Genomic DNA, 14999 nt, shown 5'->3' with positions numbered 1-14999 from the left:
TAGCTAGTAGGTTGTTGATTGCTGGAACAAACTTCCATCGGTTGTTGTAGAAGTTGACAGCTGAAATAAAACAAAGGCAGAACTAGACAAACATTTGGAGTAAATGGATGGGTGAAGGGTGTTTTTTTTTTTTTTTTTTTTTGCGTGATGCTGTATAAGCTTGCTTTCTTGTATCATATGCCTCTACTAATGCTAATGTTAATATCTGCTCCAGGCAAAAAGTTTTAGGTAAGATATGCATCATATGCCTCTACTAATGCTAATACGTTTGTTCCATCTTTTTTGCCATAAAGCATAAAATTCAGTTACTATCCTCTGTCTTCACATCATGTCTTGTATATAATCTACTTGTATCAGGACAAGATGTTATTCCTAATTCAGTGATGCCTATATATTTCATTAAATACATCATACGACAAAGGACAATTAACAAATCCACAGGCATCTCCATGCAAGCACCTGTAGTGCTTTTGTTAATGTTTTCCAAGCTTGAGTTGTACCTATAAGAACAAATCTCTGCACTTGATTTAGACGTTTTTGAATAATACTTTTATCTACTCTATGTAGCCAAGCTCCAGCAGTATATATATATATATATATGTAATTATGGGGATAAATAAGCAATCATATAAAAGATTTATTGGTTTTCCCTTTATACCCTAGTCAACTCATAATTCTTCTGAGCTTAGCATGCAGTGATATTATTTTTTTTAAGATACTTAACATGCACTCTTCCAGGTACAAACCAAGTACCTGAGAACCTTAACATAATGCAAGGAATTCCCTGTGCTCAAATTACTGGATTCCTATTCATGCTCAGCCATCCTTTAAGCAACATAAGGACTGTTTTCCGAGATGACTTTTCAAGTTTATCCACCATACTCCAGTCTGTTTACTTTCCTAATATTTCACTGGTGTGTAATTATTTCAGACCTTGAATTTCCATAGACCAAGACAGCCAGGTCATCAGCATAAACTATATATTCAAATTAGGATATTGTCATTTTAAAAGCCATTTGTTGTTATGTTCCATGTGAATTGACCAATCCTTGAGCCTTGACTATTTCCTCTGTTATTTCACTATCTAGTTTTAATAACTGTACTTCTATTTGTTTAACTGTACTTTTAAACACTGAATAAAAGTTATTTGTACATTGAGGCTGCCTAATATGAGCAAGGATGCTTACCCTTTAGAGCATATCAAATGCACCCCTTTAAAATCTACAAAGACTCTCAAATAATATAACACCTACAAGCCTGTGATTATATCATGGAAAAGGTTAGGCTGGGCTGATTAAGAAATCAAATTGCTAAGCTAGCACAGAATGATGACAAGCAGCTTTTTTTTTAATGTGAATGAACAAGAAGAAGACTCAGATTCGAACCACGTATAATGGATGTGGAAAAGCCTTAGCTAATCCAACTGATGTTGCTGATGAACTGAACAGGTACTTTGCATCCATATTTCAAACAAAGGACCCTTCATAGTGAGGATGATAGGCTCAGGGAGTGAGGTTGAATATTATAGTATTAGCAAATGATGCAAGAAAGCAAGATTATGTAGCCTCAGCAAAAATCAAACATTGCAGTCTTCAAAATGTTAAAAACCAAGTCTAAAATATGCCTGAGAAAAATAAATGCAGACAAACACTTATTGAATTGCTTCGGCAGTACATATACTAAAATTGGGATGATACAGAGAAGATTAGCATGGCCCCTGCGCAAGGATGACACGCAAAATCCTGAAGCGTTCCACATTTTCCCCCCAGGGGCTCACATCTGGTGAGTATGGGCTTGGCACACCTCAGGGTCTTGAGCTGGATATCATCATTCTTCTCTTTCTTGGTGATTCCTTTCTACTTCTCTCTCTCTCTCTCTCTCTCTCTCTCTCTCTCTCTCTCTCTCTCTCTCTCTCTATCTGGCATTCTCAAGAACATAGAAACTTACTGGATTTTTTGAAAATTCTGGTTTTTTGAAGGTAATTCATTATTTTTCTTAGATAACACAGTAGCACTAATTCCTGTAATTTCCACTGAATGCTACCATATTAAGCCAAAATTATTATTAATCTGTCCTAACCAATTAGTTGATGGCTGATGTATTTGCCTAAACAGTAAAGGTCACAAATTCCAGTGCTTCCTCCAGTATGAGTCCTACAATTATCTACAATATTTTAATATAAGGTATAAAATAGTACAGTATGATTTTCAGCATTCAAATTGTCTAAAAAATGGCATGCATACTACTGTACTATTAAGTACTATACTGTGAATTTGTATTGAATGTCCTGCAAAATGAATGATTTTATATGTTGCAAATACATAGTAACAATGACACACAATCTGGGAAATATATTATTTATATTTATGTTATATGTAATTCCAAGCTCCAGCAAAGATCAAGTTCTAGTATTGTTGGATTTGAAAGGTTTAAATTGTATATTAAAAAAACTGAAAGAAATTGGTGTTTGGAACTTATTAATGGAACATAATGCATAAGTTTGGCACTTGCTGTGCATTTTTTTAAAGTCCGGCCAGCCTATTTTCCTTCTGCCTTTTTGCAGTTGACTACCTTTGGAGAAATATTCAGAAAGTTCCAGATTTTTGATGTCAATTTTTTTAGTTTCTCTTGTGTGAAAATTAAGATGTAAAGATGTGAAAATTACATATGGACATATCATCACCTCTCTGTAGAGAGATGATGATATGTTCATCTGAAACACTGTAGGTATGGTACTGATCAGACCATCACTGAGAGGATAGAACATAAATGTACTGTCCCTTTGTAACCATTGTTACAAAGGCACAGTACCTTTGTAACCTTTGTAACCATAGTGCAATATCATGGCAACTTGTCGTGAAGGAAGAGCACAATATGAGAAACAGAAAAAATGATGCCTACCACAACAACTACTTCGTAGTTTCTTAAGAGTTGTCTATGGTGTATCTACACCTATATTATATAGATAATAAACCCTTAACTCTTAACGTATTATGCCTTGTGCATTTAGTTATTTTTTAAATATTGTAATGTACACCTTTTGACATCTCTCATATTGTGTGATTATCTTCACAACTGGATTGTCATGTCTGCAATACCAGGGTACCTGCCCATCCACTGATGATAGTCTTGAAACAGTGTCACTCGTGTATCTACCCACCCACCCACTCACCGAAGAAGGGCCAAATAGCCCTGAAACGGTGCCATCTGGGGGGCCTGATGGCCACTGAATTTTCCTCGAATAGGTAACAACAATCTTCTCTACTGGGGAAGCGTTGCCTATTCAAGGAATATATGAGCTTTGTGTGAGAGTCGAAGGAGCAACTGTCCCCTTCTTCCTTCTACAGCATTTCCTTCCTTTACCTCTCCTACTATCACCTTCCTACATCTTTATCTGTTTTCTAAGTCTAATAGGGATAGTATCAGGATAACTGAGAACTTTATCCCATACCAGAATGAGAGTAAGAAACAATAGTCTTCTCTATTAGTGAAGCGTTACTTATTCGAGGTAGTGCAATATTATGGCAACTCGTCGTGAAGGAAGAGCACAATATGAGAAACAGAGCAAATGATGCCTACCACAACAACTACTTCGTAGTTTCTTAAGAGTTGTCTATGGTGTATCTTCACCAATATTATATAGATTTTGATTTTGAAGAAAATATATGAGAACGCTACCTCCTTTATTAGACTAGACAAAGATAGTAGCAAATTTAAAAGCGAGAAAGGAGTTCGACAAGGAAACACAATATCTCTGAAGCTGTTTACTGCTGCCCTTGAGGAAGATTTCAGAAGATTAGACTGGTCGCAGAAAGGAGTCAATGTGAATGCAGAGTACCTAAACCGTTTACGGTTTGCAGATGACATTGTTTAGTGTGTTAGTTGTCTGACGGCACCAGTGACACTTAACTCTGTGGAGGCCAAAGATTTAAAAAGTGTATGGGGAGTGGTCTGTTGTGTAGCGTTGTGTTCTGTTGTTTCTCTGACCATTTAGCCGTTGGGCCCCACCGTTGCCCACACTTTGCCACGAGGGGGCAGGTCAGGCACCCAGTAGATTATTTAAATACTCTGGCAGGCTGTACGACGTAATTTCCAAGGATTTCAGTGGCAAGCCTTTAAAAAAAAAAAAAAAAAAATAGTGTACACTAGAATTTGGTCACAAGAAATTTACAAGAAAACGGTAGAATTTAGATGTTGATTAGAATTTGGCGGCATTGTTAAGGAGTGTACTCGGTCGGTTTAGTCAGAGAAGGGAGGGAGACTGAAGGCTGGGGGAGGGAACAGATAGAAGAATAGGGACAATAGAGTAGGCATCCCCAAAGAGGTCAGTGGAGATGAGCCCCACCAGGCAAAATATGGGGATAGACAGGGATGAGAGGAGACAGAGACCAGTCTCCTCCCTCCCCTGCCCGGGGGATGGGGTTTTTAAAGAGAACCGGGTTAGAGTAGCCAGTTCAGATTGCCAATGGCATGTTGGCAGTAGTGCCACAGAATGTCTTCGTCGGTGTCATGTCCAGGTAGTGTCAAATCAGGTAGGAAGGTCAAGCTGCCTATCCCGCTCTGAGGTTGGGATGTTTGTTGGTAGTGGTTAACCCACCAGGTGAAGGAGTGGGAGAGACACACATTTACTTCATTCATAATCTGCATTCTCACTCTACTTGCATTCTATTTTTATTCTTTTTTTTTTTATACTTTTTTTTTTTTCTTTTCTTTCAAGTTTTATATATATATATATATATATATATATTTTTTTTTTTTTTTTTTTCACTCACACTGATTCATCTTTTTCTCACACACCAGGGGGTATGCAATGATGTGTAATGTAAATTTAAATACTAATTAAAAATAATGAAATAAATTAAACTAATTAAAACTGTAGCATTTATGGTTTGTGTTCTTTTTCTCACACACTTACACTCTCATTTATTCGACTCTTGCTTTCCGCACTGCCCTCTCTGGGAACCTCAACTTACTGTTATTCTTCAGTTGTGGTGCAAGCCTAGCTGCAAATTTTTTGCAGGACAGGGGAGAATGCAGTGATAGTGTTTGTGTTGTTAGTATATATAAAGTAATGTAAGTTATTTTTAACTCTGTGTTTTTTCGGCCAATTACATTTGCTCTTCCACTCATTCCCATTCACACTCTCTTTCCCTCATGCTACGTCACTCTTTCTTTCTTTCACCAACTGCCATTTATTCCCTTTTATCATAATTCCTAGTTCACTCAGTGCCCAGCCTATTCATTCTATCTTTCATTCTCATTCATTCATTCATTCTTCTTTCTTTCTACATTACATCCCTTTGCTACTAGCTTACTAATATTTTTCAGCTAATCTGCTTCCCTGGCTGCATGTACATCTCCCTCCCTGCGTGGTTACTTATTTGGCACAGGGCCCCAGGTTCCTACACATAGCTGGGTAGTCCTGGGGAGGTTTGTCATGTAAGGGTGCAGAATACTGCTATCTTGACAGTTTTTGTCTAGGCATGTTGGGAAACTTGGGCAATTTTAACTATTGATTAATTGCTGGGGGACTGAATTGTCATTCTTTGGATAGTTCTGTGCATTTCGAATACTTTCTGTGTGAAAAATGTAAAGGCTTTATAATTTGGCTCTTCAATGATGAACAGATGTTCTACTCCTCTGGGAAGGGGCCAGTCTGTGCTATTAGCTCTGTTCTGGGGATGTCATATATTATACATTCATATAGAATGTGTGCCCAGTCTTCACTCTCGCCACAGGTGCAGTTTGGGTCATCAGTCAGATCTAAGGAGGTTAGTTTTGCCTTTAGGGAGCCATGACCTGTCAATATAAATGTTGCAAAAAAAAGTCCAGGGGCATACCACTTAGGTGACTTTGGGCTAACAATTGACACCCATGGTAGAAACCGTTTGGTAACCAGACCTCTGGTTTCCTGCTCCCACTTTGTTTGCCGTAGGTCATGGAGCTTTGTGGCTGTTTTTTTTTTTTTTTTTTTTTTTCCAACATTGAAGGTGTTGGTGTTGTATCAAGGGCTATCCTCAGAAATTCTGTGGGTATGCCCTTTTTAAATCTATAATATAAGCCTCTTTTGGCTACTTCCAGGTAAAGTGGGAGAGCTCCGGCCAGCAACTGTAGCACAGGTGTGCTTACTGTGTGACATGCTCTGGTAATAGTGAGTAGTATTGTCCTTTGTATTGATTCTAATTTATTACTATTTCTTACTATGGCTGAGCGGGTGAACCACGCACTGGCTCCATGGGTGATAACAGGAAGGAACAGTGCATGGTATGTAATTCCCAGGGTCTCCTTTTAAAATGTTCATTTTAATCATTTCATCATTCAAAAAAAAAAAAAAAAAAAAAAAGCAACAAATATAGAAACTTTCATTCTCAAAAATGGAAAATTAAATTTGGAATAATTGTAATTAATTATTTTTTAATAGGTACCTAATAGAACATGGGGCTGATGTGGCAGCTGTGAATAATGATGGCGATTTACCATTAGATATAGCAGAATCAGAGGATATGGAAGAACTTCTGCAGGATGAAATAGATAGATTAGGCAAGTATATAAATCCTGATGGTGAACATTTGTAATTTCAAAAAATTGTTTTCATTCACTGCCCCCAATTTAGAATGTATTGTGAGTGATAAATGAGTGATATATAATTATAAACTCTACCAGACGTTTTGGACTGTGTTAAAAAAAAAAAAAAAAAGTCTTGATGGCAACTCAGAATACACTGGGTATTCCGAGTTGACATCCACAAAATAGTTCCATTGAGATGTACAGAGAATCTAGCAATTTTGTTATGGCCACCAGCTGCCACATCTGGTGGCTATTACAGCAAAATTGTTACGGCCACTAGCTGCCGCACATTCTGCCAAGTGATTAGTGACTAGGTGATTTTCTAGTGTAATATCTAGCACTAGTATAAGTACTTAGATCTTAAAACACACAGTTCTGCTCACAACATACTTCTCTCACTAGCAGTGTACTGTTTTTTCCTTTTCTATACATGGTACTGAGTGCCACCATTGTTCCTCCACATAGTGGACTGGAAACAGAGATAGTAAAGTAAACCTTCTTGGACAAAAACAAGAGAGCACCAAGTGAATATTAAAGGCATCATTCCCATGCACTTTCTGAGGAACTCCTCCAAATAATCTAATCAAGTGACAAAATAGAAATTTTCTCCACCAACAGAAGCACCATTATTTTTGGTTGCATAGTATACAGGAAACTAGCCAACCAGGCTAGCCAGGTGGGTAATGTGCCTGCCTGGCAACCCAAAGGTCATGGGTTCGAATCCCGCCTCGGGCTTGGATCACAGTAAATTGCAAAAACCTTGGGAGGTGCATTAAGGCCACAGAAACTGATGTGCCAACAACTAACAAAAAAAAAAAAAAAAAACCCCCAAAAAAAAAAAACAGGAAACTAAGGAGGAGGAAGAATGTCTCCATTCTTCTTCAAAAAAAGTGACTAGTGGGTTTTCAAAAATTCAATAATGTGTCTTCATTCAAGGGATGTTCGTGTAGAGACTACAAGTCCAAAACACTCAGAGAAGATATTACAAGGAACAAGTTTTTGTAGCATGCCAAGTTGTAGTCAAAGTTTGCATTTTTTCAAACATGGTCAAGATGGCCAGGTGCCTAGGTACCTCTGAGGTGATCTAATTGAGGTGTATAAGGCCTTTTTGCCCTTTCTATACATGGTACTGAATGCCACCATTGTTCCTCCACGTAGTGGAAACAGAAACAGTAATAGGCCTTGAATGGTTTGAGCAAGCTCAGTGCTGATGGGATTCTTCCACTTGCTCAGATTACTCACCTGAGAGGACATAAATTCAAATTGCAGAAAGACAACTGTAGAATAGATGTGCAGAAATTTACCTTTAGCCAGCGGGTGGCGATAGTTGGAACAAACTTCCATCTGTTGTAGAGGAGGTCACCAACTTGAATAAGTTCAAGGCAGAACTAGACAAACATTTGGGGCACCTCCATAGCCAGGTGGGAAGGAGCAGCAGTGCATACCACACGCTTCTTGATTAGACCGGGGTTCGAGCCCGTCACCACCAAATACGGAGGATGTGGAAAGGTCAGGGAATGACCACCGCATATCCCGGAGCAATACGGCCTTAGTTGCTAATGCTCCTAAAAACCAAATAAACAACAACAACAACAAACATTTGGAGTGAATGGATGGGGGAAATGGGAAGGTTTTTTTTTTTCCGGGCTGATCCTGTATAAGCTTGTTTTCTTGTATCATGTGCCTCTAATGCTAATGGCTTTGCCAGATCCGAACATTGTATCAGTGTATTTTGTTACAGAAAAACTTGACACAGTATGCAATATGGCATCCTATAAGATATATACTAAGCTTTGGATTTAGATGATATCTTTCTATAATTGATTGTTGGAACAAACATTCATCTGGTATTGTAGAGGTGGTTAGTTCGAATAAATTTAAAGAAGCATTCCACACATTAGAATGTTTCCAAAAAAAAAAAAAAAATATTTTTTTTGGAAACATTCTAATGTGTGGAATGAGTACCAAAGGAATCACTGTTAAGTCATTTTATTTGCAATAAAGATAAATACCATCACACTATAATTACTGCCCACGATATCCAGTTCTTTCATTGTGGATCTCTAACTTATAAAGTATGAGAGCAATTGAAAGGAAATTATAACAATCTATCAGCACCATTAGTAAATGGGGTTTAGATAATGGATTCTGGCTACCATTGCAAAAACCAGTATAAATGGAATCATAAGCTTCATCCAGACCTAGAAACTGAAGTAAATTGAGAAATAATCCAAGTTGAATCCTGTGTGAAATTTTTATCATGTTTCTCAATAAGAAGTTGCTTTATCTAAAAAAGTGTAAAACAGCTACAAACAATTTGCATGATAAAACAATATTCTTCATTCAATTTTCAGTTTTATAAAACATCCATTTCCACTGTGGAAAAACTTTATCCTGCCTTGTGATATTTCTCTTCAAAAATTGAGCAAAATAGAATTATCTGCTTACAACTTCCATTAACTACATGCTTCCCATTATATTCAGATTTTTGAATGTACCTTCACAAAATTAAAAGCCCTATTGCAGCAGTAGCAGTGGGCTTTCTAATCACAATTCTGCAGGTCTTCAAAGACAGCAGCCTTCTTCCATTCCATTTTATCTAACTGTCAAAGAAATGGAAATGGCATACTGTTTTATTTTCTAATTCTGGTGTATACTGAGGACACTAGGATTAGAAGAAATGAAATGGCAGACTAAATAGCAAGAACAGTCAAACAGCCTAGTAGCGATAATTATAATCTAGGGACCTAATGAAACTGCTTGATACAGTGGCATACAGGTTCTAAGTTATATGAAATTAAAGCAGAAGTAGGCTATTGCTATCCATTATAAGAAATCTAAGCCTGAAGAGAAGTAATTCTAGCTGGAATGATGCATGTGTGAACATGCAAACACGCAATACCCAAAAAACAACAAAACACTCACTTTTGTGTGCTTTGAATTCCTAAATGAATCAGCCCATCTACAAATCACAAATCAGTTTCCTGGGTCCAGTGCCCAATTTGATATTTTTGAGGCATTTTATGGAACGTCTGCCCACTAACTTCCACTACCTTTGCAGAAATGTGTTTGGCTCAGTGAACAAGTTCTTGATGAACGATTCTATCATTGCAAAAAAATATGATCAACTTATTTGTGACATTTTAACATTAAGACGCCATGCATTTAGGATGATATCATTGTCATCCTGAATATGCATTACAAATTCCAACATTGAGTGTCATTCCTATGACCACTTGCTCTGCATGTTCTTCAGTTCTAGTTCAGTGTGATTCTTCTTGAAACTAAATTTTAATTTTGCACTGAAAAGCAGAGCTTTCATGACTGTTGGAGATCCAGAAAAAGTACAGTATGTGGTGACTTTTTTTTTTTACAATCTTGGATTTTTTTGATCACACCTTTATACTTTTATATGAAATAACAATGGCAAAAATTTTAAACTCTTAGTTAAAAAGAACAGTGTGCACTGTATTAATTTTTATAGTTATGCTTAATTATAACAGATTACCGAAAAATTTTTAAATTAAAAAAAAGAGACAAAAATAACAGAAATCATGAGCACAATCCATATGCAAGTAATAGCATTTAGCAAACAATTTAATACAGGGCAGTGAAACCTGGTGCAGTTTTTTGCTCTATGTTGTGAGCTATGGTTTGTTTAAAAAAATATCCAAATAGCAAATGCTTAATGTACGGTACTTGCCTTTTACAATCTACAATAGTTATTAGGGTGAATTGATGGCTAAATTTTGGGTTGAATAAATTAAAAAGCGAGATAAAAAATAAAAATAAATTAATTTAATTTGACGGAATTTAAAATAAGTGCAAGGAGGCAGAAGTGCACAACTCCGTCCCTGGTTGTCATGAAGGATAATTAATTAAAAAACTCTGAGTAATATAAAACTGATAAGGCCAATAGTCATAACGATGGACTTTCGTTTAGTTAAAAACGTCTTCAGTTGGCAAAGTTGAGTAGAGAGTGAGTGCTTGCTGTATTTAAAAGAAATATCTATATTCCCATGATGCTTTGGAACACGTGGGAATACCAAATGTGAGAGATTCCAGGCCGGGGAAAGATTGAAGGGGAGTTTTGCATTTATGATGTTAAGTTTACAGTTGTGACGGAACCATTCAATAATGAGAGCCTGATATTGGAGAATTTTGTAACTGGTTTTTAGTTTAACTATAGTAATGGTGGAATCAACTAGGGGGTGTGGTTGTGGGTATGGGCATGTATTGTGAGCTCGGTGCTAGATTGTCCTGTTCTAAAACCGTTATAGTGATAGTATGTGTGTGTATTAGAGGTTTTTGTGGAACCAAACTTTGTTGTAGTGCTTCCAATATAGCAAGCATTACAATTTTATTGGCATCTGATCAGATGTATTATGTTGTTCATATCGCTTGTCGAGTACTTGTGTATATCTTTATATGTATTGAATAAAGATCCAAGTTTATCGTAAGCTGAAAATATGAGAGCAATATCTGTGCCTGTAAATACCCGACGGAACTGTCCTGCAAATTCACTGTGGTAGGGAAGGATGATACGTGTATTTGCTTTAGCAATTTGTTTGGTTGAGTTGTTAATATTACTTTTTACAATGGAAATAGTGTGTTGAATTAGTTGGGGTAAACACATTAACATTGCAAAAAGTTAATATATCTGATCAAGGAGTCTGCTGATGAGTCTAGTAGGGGCCAGATGTGTTCAAAGCCCCGCTAAGTGGATTTTTCTTATTTATTGATTTGAAATTATTGTTTTTCTAAAACTTTTGATTTAAATTTAGTAGTATAGCATTATTTTGTGATTTTCTGATTAATTTGGTGTATTTATTCTTTACTCGTCCTTGCAATTGCATAAAAGTATCGGTAAGGGTATCTCCACGTGTTACAAGTTGCAACTCCACTGAACGAGAAGTTTTTTAGCCATATTTAGCCGCTTATTGAATATTTTTTACATCAAATTATTTTTTGTAAGTAGCTTATAGACGTAGTAAGAATCGTTAGTTTATTCTGAATTGAGACAGCGAGATTTGAAAGTTAATTAATACTTAAGTGTCCATAGATTTACCGTTCGTAACTTCCCGCCTTTGTCTTTGTCATATGATCGTTATATATCGAACCTAGATAGCGTTAGTATAGTATAGGTTATAATATTTTCAGTGATCGGTAAAATCTATTAAACTTGTTGAACTTCGTTGGCATTTAAATTGTACTTTTAACTAAATACATATAGCGACTTAGATTACAAATGTAACATAATTAATTAATACATAACTGATACGGAAGTTATATAAAGGGAACTCGGAGATAATTAATACTTGACACTAAAAAATATATATCCCGTTATAACTGTATTGGGAGATAAGTTAGGGTTATAAACTGAAATTGAAATTTTATTTAAATTAAAAGAAATCATGACTCAGACCAGAGCAGCAAAACAAAAGGCTCAAGCTAATGGAAGTGCTGTGGCTCAGAGGAGAACTGAGGGGGCAGTTGCCTTCTGAATCACAGCCTTTTAAAATGCACAGCTTGCATGATGTTTGTGGAGCATTCAGGTATGGGACATGATATTTCCATGGGGGATGTCTTTGTGTGTGCGCGATGCAAGGAGTGTATCGAAATCAGGCAACAACTCAGCGTTCTTATGGGCCTATATGAGAGCTTGAAGGATAGGGTGGATGCCCTCGAAGGAACTAAATTGAGGGGCCCATCAAGCTCTCAGCTGCCCACATGAACGCCAGAGCTTGCACTTGGTCATCGCGCAACACAGCCGCAACCCCCAAGGCAGAATGCGCTGGTCCCAAAGGAACTAGTAGTTGTTGGTGACTCTATTGTCAGGGAAACGGGGAACATGCTTTGTAAAAAGGATAGGTGGAACAGGACCAGGGTATGTCTGCCAGGAGCAAAGGTTGATGACGTTGTAGAGTAGATATCATCTTTTAAGGGCACAAAAGGTGATATAGTTGTACATTAGTACACGTTGGCACTAATGATATCAAGAGTAGGAGACCGGCAGAATTGCTTAACAAGTACAGGTCACTGTTGAAAAAAAGCCGTGAAATAGTGTTGAATTTGAAAGTGTCTGCAATTCTGCCCAGACACGATAAGAGGGAGTATATGATGAGAGCCTTGTCGATCAATTTGGCCCTGGAAAGATTGTGCAAGGCTCAAGGGGTAGAATTTTTTTCAGCCTGGACTGTACTTGTTAACAGGAGAGATTGCTTCTACAGGGATGGGATACACTTAAATAGAAAGGGTGCAAGAATATTTGCTGATGCTATCGAGGCAGTGTTAGGTGGGTCAGAAAATTGCTAGCTTGGGGGGAGACAAAGACGAATAGATTAACAGTAGCCACTGGCAGAGGTGAAAGAGATTCTTGCACTGCTTCTATTGGAATGAGCAGAAGCCTGAAAAACAAGATGCAGGATATTGCAGAGACTGCTGGGAGTCATTGCGGTACAAGTAAACATATGGGTTGTGTTAGGGTAGCTAAGATTAGAAATAGGTGCATGTATACTTGCGTGTACACCAATGCTAGGAGTTTAGTAAATAAATTTGATGAATTTGAGGTATTGCTCAAAACATGAAAGGCAGATATTGTTGGGATATCAGAGACGTGGTGTCACACAGATATAAGGAATGCAGAACTGGAATTTGGGGAGTACAACGTCTACAGAAAGGATAGACTGGATAGGAAGGGAGGAGGGGTTATGCTATTAGTTAAGAAATACATAAAATCCAAGGAAGTGAAGCCAGTGGACATCGCTGGACAGTGCAGTGTCGAGTCAGTTTGGTGTGACATAAGCATTGGGAGATCAAAATTGAGAGTAGTAGTGTGCTATAGGCCTAATGACTCTGATGAGTACAATAAGAAACTGTACAGGGAAATAGAGTGGGCCAGTAAATCAGAGAGTCTTATAATGGTAGATTTTAATTTCATAGATATTGACTGGAATTTGGTGGCTGGTCACTCACACACTAGCAAGGCTTTTGTGGAGTTATTGGATGAGTGTTTTCTACATCAGCGTGTTCGGGAGGCAACTAGAGGGAGGAATCCTCTTGATTTGATTATCAGGTGATTCTTCATGCATTAAGAATCTGCAGATAAATGAAATCTGCAGATAAATGAACCACTAGGTAGCAGTGATCACATTGTGCTGAAGTGGGATTTACTCAAAGAGGTAACTACCATTAGGGGTAAAGGGAAGGATTATTGCTTTCGTAAAGGCGACTACGATGGACTGAGACAGTATTTAAATTCTATACAGTGGGACCAACTGATGATGTTACCAACAGCAAATGCAAAATGGGAAGCATTCAAAGAACTTATCTTGGAAGCTACTAGGCTTTACATACCAACTAAGAAATATTGTTCAAGGTTTAGGCCTAAATGGATGTCAGATGAACTAATGAGGTATATGGCAGAGAAGAAACATGCATGGGATACATACAAATTAAGACATGACACAGAAGCCTATGATAGATACAAGTTGATCTGTAACCAAGTTACAAAGGAGGTTAGGCAGGCGAAGGCAGATTACGAGAAATCTTTGGCAAGGGATGCAAAGAAAAACAGCAAAGAGTTCTTTACTTATGTAAACTCTAGAAGGAAGGGGATGAATCAGATTGGTCCACTTGATATTGATGGGTCAACTGTTGATGATCCTGCTCAGGTAGCTAACAAACTAAATGAATATTTTGCATCGACATTCACACATGAGGAGTTATTTAGCGAGGGGAAAGCCATAGGTGTATTCAACTCTAGCAGTAAGCTAGAGAATCTTGTAATAACTGAGAGTAAAGTGGAGGAGAAATTGTTGAAGATAAACACAAGAAAGGCACCCGGAGTGGATGGGATCTATCCAGTTATATTAAAGGAGGCAGCAAAGGAAGTAAGCAAACCCTTAGCCATAATTATGAGAGCTTCCTTGGACTCAGGGGAGGTACCCACGGATTGGAGATGTGCAAATGTGACCCCAGTTCACAAAGGAGGATCAAAGGCTGACAAGTAATTATAGACCTGTGAGTTTAACTTCTGTTCCAGGAAAATCAATGGAGGCACTAGTTAAAGAAGCACTGCAGGATCATTTAGACAAGACTTCAGTTATAGCTCGGACACAGCATGGTTTTGTTAAGGGGAAGTCTTGCCTGACCAATTTGATTGGATACTATGATGCAGTCACAAAGGAACTGGATGCAGGGAATAACTTTGATATTATATACTTGGATCTTAGAAAGGCTTTTGATACTGTTGCACATAGGAGACCGGCGGAATTACTTGACAAGTACAGGTCACTGATGAAAAAAAGCCGTGAATTAGGGTTGAAATTGAAAGTGTCTGCAATTCTGCCCAGACACGATAGGAGGGAGTATATGATGAGAGCCCTGTCAATCAATTCAGCCCTGGAAAGATTGTGCAGGGCTCAAGGGGT

General features: G+C 37.6%; 1 protein-coding gene and 1 non-coding gene across 4 annotated transcripts in view; both read left to right on the top strand.

Annotated features, from left to right (window-relative positions):
• LOC150074973 (uncharacterized) overlaps window positions 1-14999 on the top strand; it is a 763849-nt gene that overhangs the window by 173359 nt on the left and 575491 nt on the right. For all 3 annotated transcript variants that reach the window (XM_090388939.1, XM_090388938.1, XM_090388937.1), the window contains exon 3: window positions 6422-6540. In XM_090388939.1, coding sequence (XP_090245065.1) covers window positions 6422-6540 — 119 coding nt within the window. The remainder of the gene's footprint in view (window positions 1-6421; window positions 6541-14999) is intronic.
• Window positions 1657-1762, top strand: LOC150074974 (U6 spliceosomal RNA). Its single transcript, XR_016547933.1, has one exon. It is a non-coding gene; the product is annotated as a U6 spliceosomal RNA (small nuclear RNA).

Source organism: Mastigoproctus giganteus, chromosome 14, assembly GCF_048544385.1.
Source record: "Mastigoproctus giganteus isolate SK-2022 chromosome 14, ASM4854438v1, whole genome shotgun sequence".
NCBI lineage: Eukaryota > Metazoa > Arthropoda > Arachnida > Uropygi > Thelyphonidae > Mastigoproctus > Mastigoproctus giganteus.
The sequence above is the reverse complement of the archived record's forward strand: the minus strand, read 5'-3'. Positions and strand labels throughout refer to the sequence as shown.